At 42.7% G+C, this 15,787-nt stretch overlaps 1 protein-coding gene across 4 annotated transcripts in view; it reads left to right on the top strand.

Annotated features, from left to right (window-relative positions):
* Positions 1 to 15,787, top strand: part of DIPK1A (divergent protein kinase domain 1A) — a 173,533-nt gene that overhangs the window by 152,887 nt on the left and 4,859 nt on the right. For all 4 annotated transcript variants that reach the window (XM_072968213.1, XM_072968214.1, XM_072968215.1 and 1 more), the window contains one exon: positions 10,961 to 11,068. In XM_072968213.1, the coding sequence (XP_072824314.1) occupies positions 10,961 to 11,068 (108 nt within the window). The remainder of the gene's footprint in view (positions 1 to 10,960; positions 11,069 to 15,787) is intronic.

A 15,787-nucleotide genomic window follows, 5' to 3' on the forward strand; every position in this document is an offset into this window, starting at 1 on the left:
CAAGTCTGCAGAGTTCGAATGAGAAGACTGTGTGCACATGTTGTGTTAAGGAGTTTGCCTTTTATCCTCAGGGCAGTGGAGAATCAACAGAAGGTTTTCAACAGGGACGTGAATGATCAGATTTATGTTTCCGACAAATTTCACCATAGTAGTGGAGGGTGGGCTGGATAGGAGACTCACACGCAGGGAGACCAGCTTTATGGTGTGGCAGTAAGCCAGGCATGAAGCAGTGAGCGCTTAAACCATGGCACTGGCAGTGGGAATGGAGGGGAAGGAATAGCTTCCAAGGATATTAAGGAAGTAATGTGACCTCCAGCACATGGTGAGCAGTTGAATGTGGGAGGGTGAGGAGGAAGCAGGCGGTTGGGACATCTCGCTGTTCCCTCCCTGGGCTACCTAAGTGGATGTGGCACCTTTTGATGAGGTGGGAAATAAATGAGAACGACCCTTGGGGGAGAGGAAGGCAGGAGGTGGTGAGCTCAGTTTGGGGAAGGTTGAGTGTGAAGCACTTCTAAGTCATCCGAGTGGAGACAAGAGATGTCCAGGAAGCACCTGGGTATTTAACTCAGGAGAAGGACCTGAGCAAGGAGAGAGATCATTAGAGCCAGGGGGATAAATGTCACCCATGACTGTGTACTGAGAACCCAAGGCAAGTAGCACAAAACCCCGGAAAACAACTCTGTTTATGATTATGAGAAAGGAAGCGAATTCCACACACACACACACACACACACACACACACACACAACTCAGCAAGTGGCCAGAGAAGTAGGAGGAATAGGAGGAAAAGATGGGGAGAGAAGCCAGTAAGAGTGGTCACCAAGGACGAATGCTGAAGAGACGTTAAACAGTGTAAGCACTGAAACTGCAATTCAAAGTTCATTGTCAGAACTGGTGTGTATTTGCAGTGTTAATAGCATCCAAAGTCAAAGCATGTTGGGTTAAGTTTGGACGAGAGGAAATGAGTGTTGGCAGCGAGTGTAGACTGTTTCTAGAAACTGTGCGGGGGAATCTGTTGGGTTGGGTTGGTTTGGGTTTTAATTTTTTTTAATTGTGATAAAATCCACGTAACATTTACCCTCTTAACCATGTTCGTTTTTTACTTTGTTATTACCTTTTCCCCCAGTTAATTGAGGTGTAATTGACAAATAAAATTGTAAACCATTTAAAGTACACGGTGATTTGACACACGTTTACACTGAAAGGGTTACTCCCTCGAGGTAATTAACACAGCCATTCATTACCCAACACGCTTACCTTCTTCTGGTGAGAACAGCTAAGCTCTGCTCTCAGCAAGTCTCAGTTATGCAGTGCAGTGTTTTCAACCATGGTCACCAAGTCGTACATCAGATCCTAGACTTCGCTTGTCTTAACTGAAAGTTCGGACCCTTTACTGTCCTCTCCTTATTTCCCCCACCTCCCAGGCCCTGGCAACCACTTTTCTACTCTTAGAAACTACAGTTTCTGTGACCATTTTTTTTCAGATTCCACTTATGAGCGATACCACACAGTGCTTGTCTTTCTGTGTCTGGCTTATTTCGGTTTGCACAGCGTCCTTCACGCTCATCCGCGCTGTGGCACGTGGCAGGCTGAGGGACATTTCATTGTGTCTGCATGCCACATTTTCTGTATCCACTCATCTGTCCACAGACTCTGAGGTGCTTCCATAACCTGTGCTGCTGTGAATAACGCTACCATGAGCGCGGAAGCACAGCTGCCTCTTGGAGATAATGATTTCCCTTCCTTTGGGTATGTACGCGGACGCGAGGTTGCTGGATCGCATAGTAGTTCTATTTTTAATTCCTTGAGGAACTGCCATACTAATTTCCACTGTGCATCGTAACCATTTTTAAGCATACAATTCGGTAGTGTTAGGTATATTCACATTGTTTTGCAGCCAGTCTCCAGAGCTTTTTCATCTTGCACAACTGAAACTCTGCACCCTTTGAACCACAACTTCCCATTTTCCCTCCCACAAGCCACCAGCAACCACCATTCTGCCTTCTGTTTCTATGGGTGTTACAACTTTAAAGACTTCATAGTGGACTTCCACTTCAAAGTGGAATCACACGGTACAGTAACCCTTGAACAACATGGGTCTGAACTGCGTGGGTCAACTCATGGTAGTTTTTTTTCACTGAACATGTGCTGCGGTAGTCATGATCCACAGCTGGGTGAACCCGCAGGGGCAGAACCGTGGCTACAGAGGCTGCCTGTAAGGTTATGTGCAGATTCTCTGCCGGGGGCGGGGGGGGCACCTCAGCTTGTTCAGGGGTCAGCTGTATTTGTCTTCTGTGACTGGCTTGTTTCATTTAGCGTAGTACCCCCGAAGGTTCATGCACACTGTAGCATGTGTCAGCGTTTCCTTCCTTTTTAAGGATGAATAATATTCCATTGTGTGTGTATACCACATTTTGTTTATCCTTTCATCCATCCACTCTTGGCTTGCTTCCACCTTTTGGCTGGGAAATTGTTTTAAAGGACTTAATCCAGCTTGGTCATTCTCACTTTGATTCTATTTTAAAAGATAATGGTAGCCATAGAAAATGTTGGATATGGTTGGGTATTAACTACATCCATACAACCTCATTACTAGGGTATAATGCAAATTGTTTTTACTATACATATAGGCATTTATTCAGCACATAATTATTTAAAAGCAGTCACAAAACGCTTCATATAATCAGTCTGTAAATTCATTAAAGCTCTAACTCTGGCCTTTTAAGTGCTCTGTCAGCTTGCAGGAAAGGTTTCCGAGGCAGAGACCTGTTACCCTGATAATTAGCATCAGGCAACTAGAAATTCTGAACCAGTGATTCTCAAAACGTGGTCTCATTGACCAATAGGATTAGTATCACCTGGAAAGTTGCTACAAATGCACATTTTCAGCCCCACCTAAAACCTAATGATTCAGAAGCTCTGAGAGGGGGGCTCCAGCTGTCTGTTCTAGCAAGACCTCCGGGAGAGCTGAAGCCCCGCCTCTGCTGCAGAACCCCTGGCCCTGGGGTCCCCCAGGTCCGGGTACCTCTCAGGGAGGGAGGCTGTGGCTTCAGCTTGTTCTTTGTCAAAGAGCAGGGAGCAGCTCATATTTTAGCCAGTCCACATCCCTTAAATACCTTTAATCTCACCAGTGAGAGTTCATTTCTCACTTCATCCTGCCAGTTAGCCTCAGAGTTCACCAGTAAAATCCTAGTTTGCTGATTAACAAAATCTCAGGAGTGGATCCGTCTTGATCAAGACAGGGGTACTAGATGCACTCAGGGCGCCGCCTCTGGAGCGGGAGCTGCCTGACCCCCCGATGGACAGCGCTCTGAGCGCCTGTGCGCTGCTGGCTGGGGCATTAGACGCACCTGCGCTGTGAACAGGCACAGATGTCGCACGGTGTGTCCCGGAGTTTTACAGTAAATTACAGACATTGTAACAGAAGGGAAGGAAAGAGTGGAGAGGGTTCGGGGAGGGGGGGTGCACACGTGTGTGTGTGTAACAGACTGATGAGCACTGTTAACGGCCGAGAGAAAGAAGTCAGGAGAGCAGAATGAGAGGTTGAAGGTACAGTGACACTGCAGAGAGTGGTGAAGTTGACCTAAAATAGCTGACGTGGGGAGTGGGCGACGGTGCTGACTGGAGACGGCAGATTTTCAGGAATTAAGAATCCGATTATGGTGCTTTTTCCTAAGAAAGAGAAGTTGATAAGATTGTCTGAAATACATTTTTAGAACATGGCTCTTAGAAAATTATTTAAAACCTAGTACATCTGTTCATTGTTATCGCCAGAATTATTACCGGGACGAAATGATACCGCATGAAGTTGTTCCTTCACAAATGTTTTGTAAACCTGAGCTGAAGATGCCATCTTCTGGTGGTGCGAGGGGTGCGCAGGCAGGGGGCGTGCGCAGAGAGGCACAGGAACAAACCCCTGGCGCTTTCTCTGGGTGTCCTCACGTACAGCTGAGGGTTCTTCGTAGTCTGTGTCTTCTTAGTTAGGAGATCAGATTGCTGACAGTGGTTATAGTCTGTGTGTATGGCCGTTCCTGAAAACAAGACAAAACAAGAAACACAACAGTATGTGGCCAGCCATTCTTTTCGTAGAAGCATGTGGGAAATTTGCCTTTGGTTTGTGATGGAAGCCGCAAGTGGAAAAGCCTGTTCTTTGTGACTGCCTCTTTGATGCCGGCTTGGCTTAGGGCCTTTGCTCAAAACAAGAATCTGATTCTTGCAGCTGAATGCCAGACTTGTCTTCAGTGTCACAGTTTACTAATAAGACATTGGTTTGTCTTTTTTTTTTTAATGTTTTAAGTATTATGGAAAAGCATTAATTTTATCTGCAATGAGGTTTTAAAATCAAAATCTCTATGTTCTTTATGGCAGTTATTTAATAACCATTTGTTGGACACTGACATCCCAAGCTCTGCCCTGTGTGCTGGGGGGGATTCAGGGTGACTGTGGCCACATCGGTGCCTTCAGATCGTCTGACTGCACTAGGCAAGAGAGTGCGAACATAAATGGCGTTAGACTTGGGAATGCTAGGAGAGAAGGGAAGAGAATATGGGCTCAGGAAGGGTAACACAGCTTCCGGATTATTTACTGGCACACGGGTGTCGTGGGAGGGGCCGCGTTGCGGCCTTGACCTGGGGCAGAGCTGCAGGTGGAGTGCGCCTCAGGGCACGGGAGCCTGAGATCAGGGCAGCTGGAGCGGATTAGCTCTGGTCCGGGAGTTGTCCATGGTAGAGCGCTCTGTTTCTGAATAAAGACCCATAATATACTTCATTCATTCACCCATCCAGGAGGTGCTTTTTATATGCACGCAATTATATGCAAAGTCCCCAGGGAGCAAATATAAAAGTCCTGGCGCTACTGTGAGTTGCTTGTGCAAAGGGAACGAGTGTGACGTGTGACCAGAGCCCCTGAGCAGGAGCACCGGGGCCGGGCCTCCGGCTCCACCGCTGCCCAGCCTGCTCCGCGTGTAGCTCTCCCCGACAGGCCGGCCTGGGGCTTCTGCCTCAGTGGCTGCAAGCTCGGCTCTGGAGGCCGACCCTCTGGGTTCGGATTCCAGCGCCACCACTAGCCTGCTCTGCAGGTTCCTTAGCCTCATCATGCCTCAGTTTCTTTAGCAATAAAATGGAAATAATGATAAGATCTCTTTCACAGGGAGGTTGTAAGGATTAAAGAGATGCACATGAAAAGCCACAGAGAGCAACACGGCAGACACCTGTGTGCTGCCGTCTACACAACAAACCATGACCTTTTGACACATTTGCTGTGTTTTTAAAAAGGGAAAACCTTGCCAGTGCACTTGAAGCTCTCCTTCTCCTTCCCGGGCCCTGTCCCCCTCCCCAGCAGTAGCCACCATCCTGACTTTGGTGTGAGTCCTTGCCGTTGTGTTGTCGGATTTTCACTAAGTGTGTGTAGGTACATAAACAAGCTATGGCATTGCTTTGCATGTTTCTAAACTCTAATAAATGATACTAAACTGCACATACCAGTCTGCACCTTTTCCCACTTGATACTATGTTTTCAGCATTTTTCTATGTTGATATGCGTAGGCTGAGTGCTTTCATTTTAATCACTGCGTAGTATTTATTGTATGAGTATATATACCACACTTTATTCAGCTGTTCTTCTGTTGATGGACATTTATGCAGTTACTAACTTCCACTCTTACAAACAGCACTCCACCCTGATGGCAGCTTTTTGGAGGGGGGGGGAATTAGATTTATTTATTTACTGTTAGAGGAGGGGCTGGGGATTGAACCCAGGACCTTGTGCATGCTAAGCGTGCGCTCTGCCACTGAGCTGTACCCTCCCCAATGAAGGCACCTTGAAGTCCTCCTAGACTGACTGCACCTTGACCTGATTTTTTGGAGGAAAAGATTTTTCATTACTGATTCCATTTTTTTTAATGTTTGTTAGTCTTGTTCAGATTTTCTATTTCTTCCTGCATCATGTTTTATTATTTATGTTTCTTAGAAAAATTGCTCATTTCAGATGCATCGCCACAAGTTTTATTTGTGCCTCCTCCTCCTCTCACGATCGTCTTGCTGAAGGTCTGTCTCTGCTGTTGAAGTTTCCAGAAACGCGGCTCGCGTGTCGCTGACCTTCTCTCCATGAATTTCTGCGGGTTCTTCCTACTTCTTTTGGGGTTTATTCCCTTGTTGTTGGTATTGGGATTTTTTAAAGCACCTTTAGTTGAGTGCTTACCATTTATCTCAGTCTTTTATGTTTTCATCACTGCATTTAAAGCTGTAAATCTCCCTCTAAGCGTTCTTTCTTGGCATCCCACACGTTTCCATATGTGTGCCCTTGTTGTTGTTCAGTTCTGAATAGTCTGCATTTCCACTCTGATTTCTCCTTTAACTCAAATTATTTAGGGCTCTGCTTTTTAATTTCCATGCTTGTCTGTGTCTTTTTACATTATTTTTATTGTTGATTTCTTACTTATTTGCTGTCAGCAAATTGGTCTATGGGATCTAAACCCTTGGAAACGCTAAGCTGTACCTGCGGGAGGTTTCACTCCTGAGTGAGCTCTAAGAACTCCCCCAACCTTTGCCTCAATGAAGAAACCTGCCAGTGACATGGCTGCCTTCTGCTGCCGAGCAGAGATACCAGGTGGTTCTGCATTCCCTAAGCTCCCCAGAAGCTCACCTGGGGAAGGAAGGTCCACTTTCTTCTGCTCCTTCTGTGAAGGTGAAACCTAATATTCTTGGTTACAGCTAGGTCCAGAGGAGAAGGCAGGCATTGCCGAGGGCTCCCCCAGGAACTTCTGCTCGGACAGCGGAAGGGCGGCAGCTCCCAGGGTTGGTACTTAACTCAGGGACAGGACCCGCAGTCTCCATCAGAGCTGTCCTTACCCTCCCTGCGGACGGTGGCTGGTGTCGGCAGGGAGCCCTGTGCTGGCCTCTGCAAGTCCTGAGTGGTTATCAGAGCCCACTGTGCTTTGGCTGTTTCCTTGGGATCATGAAAAATTCAAGAACCCAAAATGAAGGGCTCAAGAAGTTACCCTCAGCCCCTACCCCTCACAAGGGGAAACCCAGCGTCGCTGGCCCTCTGATAGGTTGCATGATCCCAAGAGCAGAGGTGACGAGATTGATCTGTGGGCAGCGTGACGTCATCAGGCTCAGGGAACCAGACAGACAGGGGACGTTCTGGGAAAGAGCAAACGCAAGGTGATTGCAGAAACCAGAAAGCAGCGGCAGACCTACAGCAGCCAATGGGAGATAAACATCAAAGGAATTCTCTCAGTTGCAGGAATGTAGACATAGCCTTTTATTTTTATTTTATACTAGTTAGTTCCTTCTGTCTGATATATATTTTTTAATTTTATTATTTTTATTTCCCAGATGCTTAAAATTCCAATTTAGACTTTCTCTTTGACTCAAGAATTAAAAGAACATTAAAAAATTTCTAGGTAGATTTTTTTTGTTAATCTCAAGTTTTACTGTATGGTGATTGGGGAACACAGTTTCTGCTATGTCTCCTTAAGGGGATGTATAAAGCTTTTGGTCTAATTTTGTAAGTGTTCTGTGGGCGTTTGAAAAGTATATTCTCTGTCCTTGGGGCAGTTAGATTTCCCTTATTAATTAGATTATTTAGTTCTTCCGTATCTTTTCTGTAAACTTCATCTGTCACGGACTAAGAAAAGTGAATTAGGGTCTCCTACATCTGATGCCGTTGTGTTTATTTCTTTTTCTATTTCTTTAGATTTCGCTTAATGAATTTTAATGCTACTGTTTTTCTTTATAGAAATTCATGACTGTAATATTGTAACATCTTTATTGTGGATGGATATTTTAATATTATAAAGAGCTCTTTTTTTTTACCTTATTTAATGTGTTCCCCTCCCTGCAAATTCAGTCTCAGCTGGTATAAGACTGTGACTTAACTTTTTTTCCCCTTGTATTTGGCTCTTATTTTCAACTTTTTTTTTGACAGTTTTCTGAGGATATTTTTCTTACAATAGATGAGCTTATCCCATTAACATTTATTGACACAACTTAGTTCTGTATCACATTTTATGACCTACTTTTGCTTTTAAGGATTCATTTGGTTTGTATTTTTCTCTAGAGCACGTTTATTTCTTTAATTTGTTTTACATTTGTTCCTTTTGATAATTCAGAATGGTTTGTATTCTCATTTGCACTCTCCTCATAGTTAGCCTTATACAAGAACTTCTAAAAATATACTTTATCCTCTATTTCTCTAAACCACACCTATGTATTCCTACCACAAGCAATGACAAAATTATTATACTTCCATTCATCCCATCTCGTTCACTCTACCTGACTTTAATTAATATATTATTATTATTTCTTCAAGTGATCATTTGTAATTTTGAATATACTTATATCTCTGTTATTTGACTTATAAGATGTAAATACTGTCTTTTGACTTTGAACATTAAAGATAAGGAATAAAGACCCTTTTGACACCCCTCATCCTCTTACATTTCCCCTTCTTGGGTTTTGTTAATTTTATTACTTTTACTGGCACAGTTCATAATATTAACATTCTGAACAATCAGTAGTGATGGAGAGGACGCACCCTGGAACCAGACTGCCTAGGTTGGAGTCTTGGTGTCATCGTTTTGCGGCTTCAACAAGTTGCTCGGTAGTATTTCTGTTCCCTTATTTTCACCACGGATGTAACAACAGTTCTCCCTCACAGGGCTGTTGTTGTGATAATAAAAATATAGCCCTGGAACCATGCCTGACACACAGTAAACATCTAGTAGCTGCCGGATGCTGTGTAAGCAATCATTATGAAATTGATTCCCGGAGCCCTTTTCCTCCCAGTCCTACATTTCAGCTGGTTTCCGTGCTCACCTTCGCTGTTCGTCTCTTGGTCACCTAAAATTAACTCATTCTCTAATGATTCTGCAAGAAATGCGAGAAATGGGAATTCTGTCTTCTGATCCTAACACGTTCAAAAATATGTGATGCCTTGTACTTGAAAGAACGGTTGGCTGTGTAAAATAGCCGTTGTTGTAAATACATGTAAAGGGCACATATGTAAATACATGTCAATAGAAAATGTGTACATGTGTAAATATACATGCAGACACATAAATAGTAAATATATGTAAATGTAAATACTATATTGAGCACTGTTGAAACCACAGGAGATCTATACCTATTTTTTCATCACACCACGTAGTAAGGCCATCAATCCAGTACTGTTTACATCCCCTTCTGCAGATGAGAAGATCAGGACGCAGGCAGGTCACACTTCCTTCCTCAGGCTTTGCTGTCGCTGCCCCACCGTTCCTGACCTTTGAATGTGGCGCGGAGAAATCTGCAGCCAGTCTGATTTATTTCACCTTAAAGGTGTCTTGATCTTTCTGCCTGGATGTTCAAGGACTATTTATTTTTGAAGTTGAGAAAAATTCAGTGGGATGTGTCGCAAGGGTCATTCTATGTCAGTTTCCTTGGGACATTGTGTATCCTTTCAATCTGTAGATTAAAGTCTTCTTTCACTTATGTGAAGTCTGCTTAAGTTCCCCCTTGATTATTTGTTCTTTTCTACATGTCCTGTTCTCCCTCGTGTGGACATGATGGATATCCTTTGTCTTCTATGATTTTACCTCACATTCTTTTTAGTTCTTTTCAGATTTCCATTTCATTTTCCTCAGCCTGGCTCTCATGAGTCTTACTGTGCTATTATCTTTGTCTAACCTCCATTTCCCCCCCTTTTTGTAATGTGGTTTTATTTTCTAGGGTTTTTTTCGTTTTCTTCCTTCCTGAGTTCTGCTAGCTTACTTTACTCTTCTTTATTTTTGTCTCATCATTATGTCTTCTGCTCTGAGGCCTTGTTTTAAGCTGTCTCATTAAGTCCTTTGAATTCATAGCAATATTTTCTGGGAATTTTATTTGCCATTTCCTTTTCCTGTTCCTTTCCTCCTTTTCCTTATAAATTTGCTGTATAGATCTCACCCTTGTTTTATTTTGGTTTTTACTCATGACTGAATGAAAGTAGTTCTTCAACCAGCTATTTGCAGGAAGCAGCCGGGGCAGTGAAACAAGCAAGTAATGAAACTTCTGTGGCCCAGAGTGTGTGTGTGTGTGTGTGTGTGTGTGTGTGTGAAGAGGAAAAAAGATGAGGGAGACAGAGACACTCACACACATTGCTTTGGCCAGTGCATCTCCCCAGCGACTACAGAGACGCTCACCACGTGGTCTGTCTCGTCCCTCATGCCAGTGACCGTCTGCCTCCAACACAGATAACGTTCTTAAGGCTTTGATCGTTTAGCACTGCCTCGCCCTGCCACTTCACGATGCCAGATAGAGTCCTTAGAAGCGCCCAGAGCTTGTGCCCCTTAAACGTGCGCTGCAAACCAGCATGCTGGTTCAGCTCCGCCGGCGCACCGCCTGTTCCGTGCTCTGCCAACCCTGTCTGCGAAGTGAGGTCTCAGCAGGCATTTAATCTCAGCATCCATCTGGACTCTGGTGTAATTTTCACTGAATTCGGCAGGTCTTCCTCATTTATGGGGCCTTAGGGTTACATTGGTACCTTGTTTTGTCAAAGAGTTCAGTTTGTTTTTATTTTTTTCTTGTTTTGGGGAACCGTCAAGGATGACAAGATGAGAGAGGGCACTTAATTTTGTTACTCGAAAATATTTTGGTATTTTAAACTTTATTTTCTCATTTATTTTAAACCCAGAGCCGTCTCTAAAAATAGAGTGCCCTTGTTCTCAGAGAGCGTGGGTACCGCAGGTCTCAGGCCAGGCTGCGTGGGGAGTAGCTGCAGAATCCTGTGCGCGCCCTGACTGCGGCGAGAGCGCGCGCCATCGTGGAGCTAGTGCGGGGCAGAGCCTGGGTTCAAGGCCAAGTCTGTCCGAATCCAGAGCCTGAGTTCTTCTCATCACAGAGCTTTCTCTTAAAGAATACAAATACTTCTTTATAGTGTCTTTGTTGTGTTTCTTCTTATGAACATTTTTCTACTAACTGATTTTTTTTCTGGTTTTTAGTGTGACAAGTACAAGACCGGAGTTATTGACGGGCCCGCATGTAACAGCCTCTGTGTTACAGAAACTCTTTACTTTGGAAAGTGTTTATCCACCAAGCCCAGCAATCAGGTATGCATATATGAAGAAACACTGCAGATTTACGGTGCTCTCCAACGTTACTGTAAACTAAATGAAAGCGTTGTTAAAAGAATCTTGAACTAGGGCTGCAGGCCATTTTAAGTGCTGCAGTTTTGTACGCTTTGACTCACTCATCCAGCAGATCTATTAATCCCTATTCCCAGGATGTTCTACACAGTGTTTTAGTTATTAGGAAGACAGTCATTGGTGACAGTAGGTCAGATTATAATTCAGAAAGATACATGCACCCTAGTGTCCATAGCAGCACTGTTTACAACAGTCAAGACATGGAAACAAACTAAATGCCCCTCGACAGATAAATGGATAAAGAAGATGTGGTATATTTATACAATGGAATACTACTCAGCCATAAAAAGAAATGAAATAATGTCATTTGCAGCAACATGGATGGACCTAGAGGTTATCATATTAAGTGAAGTAAGTCAGACAGAGAAAGACAAATATCATGATATTGCTTATATGTGGAAATCTAAAAAAATGACACAAATGAACTTATTTACAAGCCAGAAATAGACTCACAGATGTAGAAATCAAATTTATGGTTACCAGAAGAGGAGGGAGTGAGGGGTAAATTAGGAGTTTGGTATTAACATATGTAAAATAGATAACCAACAAAAGGGCCTACTTATAGCATAAGGAACTATACTTAATATCTTGTAATAACCTATAATGGAAAGGAATATATGTGTGTGTGTGTGTGTGTGTGTGACTGAATCACTTTGCTGTGCACCTGAAACTAACACAACATTGTACATCAACTATACTTCAATAAAAATTTTTAAAAAATAGATAAGATTACTTCCCTGTGGGTCTCACATTATCCCAGAGAGGTGGGGATATAAACAGTTGATAAATGAGCAAGGTAATTACAGAATGTGGTGTGTTTTACATAGGACATACAATTTCCCACAAGCTGATGGAGAATGAGGCAGTGGAGATGGCAGAGATGTGCTTTAAAAGAGGTGATCAGGGAAGACCTTTCTAAGGTAAAACCTGAGCTCATACCTGAATGGAGAATTAAACTACAGCCATGGCCAAGGGATAGGAAGAGCTAAATCACAAAAGAACTATAAATAGCTGATAAGAATAATGAAAAAAATATTCTCCCTTTTTGTCGTCAAAAATACAAATTCAAACAATAGGATACCTCTGGGCTAGAAGAAAATACAACAAAACATCAACACCGGTTACCCTTGGGCAGTGGAATATTGCATGAATTTTTTTCTCAATATCCCCTTTATTTATTTTATTTTATTTGTTTCACTGAGGAATAGTCAGTTTACAATGCTGTGTCAATTTCTGGTGCACAGCACTGTGCTTCAGCCATACATGAATGTACATATATTCATTTTCACATGGGGTGAGAGAGTGACTTGTGATGAAGAGGGCTCTTTCCAGATGGGGGTTGGGAGGCCTCCCTAAGGCGACCTCCGGGCTGGACGGGAGTCATGTGCAGGAGCAGCCCATGCAGACGGTGAGAGTGCATTCTGGGCAGAACCAACAGCGCACGAAGGAGGTCACAAAGCAGGAACAGTGTTGGCAGGTTCAGGGAACAGAACCAAGATGACTGTAGCTGGGATACAGAGACCCAGCGCGTGAGTGGTAGAGACCGGGTTGGAGAAGCAGGCCAGCTCATAAGAAGCCTAGCGGGTGATGGGAAGGGCTTTGGGCTTTCTTCTTATTGAATCAGAGGGTTTGAAGCAGAGGAGTGATGTCATCTGCCTCATTTGGATTAATATTATTGCTAATTAATATGATTATATTTGTTTTTTATATACAAGCAAGAGCAGACGGCCTGGTTTCTGCACGCTGCTTCACTTCTCTCTGCTTCAGGCTCCCCGTCAGTGAAGTCAGGGTAGTAACAGGGTGCACTGCAGAGGGGTGCCCCAGGGAGGAAGGTAGCCAGGTAAATGAGCAGACCAGAGTACCCAGCAAGCGCCATACCATGTCAGTTTGATAAACAGCTGGGCCGTTAACAGCGACGAGGTCTGGGGTGTGAAATTAGGGGAATGGACGTAGGACTTTCCCTTTCATCCTTCTGTGTAATTCGACCTTAACATTTTTTATTTATGCTATAAATACTTACACTGAGCAATAAGAAGTATTTCTAATGAACAACCAAACCTTACAACCTAAGGGATTAGAAAATGAAGAACAAACTAAACCCCACTGACACCAGCAAACTGGATAATCTAGACGAAGGGGCGAATTCCTAGAAACACAAAACCTACTAAGACAGAAAATCCGCACAGACCTGTAACTAGGAAGGAGACTGAATCAGGATCACAGGTCTCCCAGCTAACGCCATTGCTGCACATGGATGGACCTGAGATTGTCCTACTAAGTGAAGTCAGCCAGAAAGAGAAAGAAAAATACCATATGAGATCACTCATATGTGGAATCTTTTTTTTTAACATTTTTTATTGATTTATAATCATTTTACAGTGTTATGTCAAATTCCAGTGTTCAGCACAATTTTTCAGTCATTCATAGACATATACACACTCATTGTCACATTTTTTTCTCTGTGATTTATCATAACATTTTGTGTATATTTCCCTGTGCTATACAGTGTAATCTTGTTTATCTATTCTACAATTTTGAAATCCCAGTCTATCCCTTCCCACCCTCTACCCCCCTGGTAACCACAAGTCTGTATTCTCTGTCCATGAGTCTTTAGATTCCCATATGTGGAATCTTAAAAAAAGACACAAGTGAACTTATTTACAAAACAGAAACAGACTCACAGACATGGAAAACAAACTTACGGTTATCTGAGGGGGAAGTGGGAGATGGAGGGATAAATTAGGAGTTTGGGACCTGCAGATACTAACTACTATATATAAAAGAGATAAATTAATTTATACCATATAGCACAGAGAACTATATTCAGTTTCTTACAGCAACCTATAATGAAAAAGAATATGAAAACAAATATATGTGTGTACATGCATGACTGAAGCATTATGCTGTGCACCAGAAACTGACACAGCACTGGTCACTGACTGTACTTCAACTGGAAAAGAGCAGAGGCAGGGGAGTCTCCCAACAGAAAAGCCCTGGACGTGCTGGCGTCACTGGTGGGTTCTACCAAGCACTTGAAGAAAACTAACACCAGTCCTTAACTTTTGTTGGTTCAACGTGTGAAGATTGGTCAGTAATCACCACGTTAGCAGAATGAAGGGGGAATAAAGAGGATCATTGTAATCAATACAGAAAAAGCATTTAACGAAAGATAAAAACATTATCATTCATGATAAAAACACTCAACACACTAGGGACAGAAGGCAAGTACCTCAGCATACTAAAACTCTTCTCTGAAAAACCCACAGCTAACATCATACTTGTCGTGGGGGAGGGGATGGTGTGGCGGGAAGGACGTCCTCTTCAACGGTAATTGTGTGTCTTTGTTTCAGGTGCACAGCAGAGTGACTCACTTACACACATACATATTATTTTTCAGATTCTTTTCCATTATAGATTGTTACAAGGTATTGAATATAGTTCCCTGTGCTCTACAGCGGGTCCTTGTTATTTATCTATTCTATATATAGTAGTGTGTCTATGTCAGTCCCAAAGTCCTAATTTATCCCTCATGCCTCTTCTCTTTCCCCTTTGGTAACCATAGTTGGTTTTTTATGTCTGTGAGTCTGTTTCTGGTTTGTAATAAGTTCCTTTGTATCTCTTCTTCTCTTTTTTTTAAGATTCCACATATAAGCGATATCATGATATTTGTCTTCCTCTGCCTGACTGACTTCACTTAATATAATCTCTAGATCCATTCATGTTGCTGCAAATGGCATTATTTCATTTCTTTTTATGGATAAGAGATATTCCATGGTATATATTTATACATAGCACAACTTCTTCCTCCAGTCATCTGTTGATGGACATTTAGGCTGCTTCCATGTCTTGGCTGTTGTAAACGGTGCTTCTGTGAACACTGGGGTGCTTGTATCTTTTCGAATTACAGTTTTCTCCAGGTAGAAGCCCAGGAGTAGGATTGCTGGATCATATAGTAACTCTATTTTTAGTATTTTAAGGGACCTCCACATTGTTCTCCATAGTGGATGCACCAATTTACATTTCCCACAATGTAGGATGGTCCCCTTTTCTCCACACCCTTTGCAGCATTTATTATTTGTAGACTTTTAACGATGACCATTCTGACCAGTGTGAGGTGACAGCTCATTGTAGTTTGATTTGCATTTCGCTGACGATCAGCAATGCTGAGCATCTTTCCACGTGCCTGTTGGCCATCTGTGTTTTCTTTGGAGAAATGTCTATTTAGGTCTATTGCTTATTTTTGAATTGGGCTTTTGTTTTTTGTTTTAAGGGGGACTTTGATATTAGGTTGTATGAGCTGTTTGTGTGTTTCGGAAATTCCTTGTCAGTCTCATTGTTTGCAAATATTTTCTCCCATTCTGTAGGATGTCTTCTTGTTTTCTTTTTGGTTTCCTTTGCTGTGCAAAAGCTTTTAAGTTTAATTAGGTCCCGTTTGTTTATTTCTGCTTTAATTTCCATTACTCTAGGAGATGGATCCAAAAAAAATATTGCTGCAATTTATGTCAGTGTTCTGCCTGTTTTCTTCTAGGAATTTTATAGTATCCAGTCTTACACTTAGGGCTTTAGTCCATTTTGAGTTTATTTTTGTATGTACTGTTACAGAGTGTTCTAATTTCATTCTTT

The sequence above is a fragment of the Vicugna pacos genome, chromosome 9, assembly GCF_048564905.1.
Source record: "Vicugna pacos chromosome 9, VicPac4, whole genome shotgun sequence".
NCBI classification, from domain to species: domain Eukaryota; kingdom Metazoa; phylum Chordata; class Mammalia; order Artiodactyla; family Camelidae; genus Vicugna; species Vicugna pacos.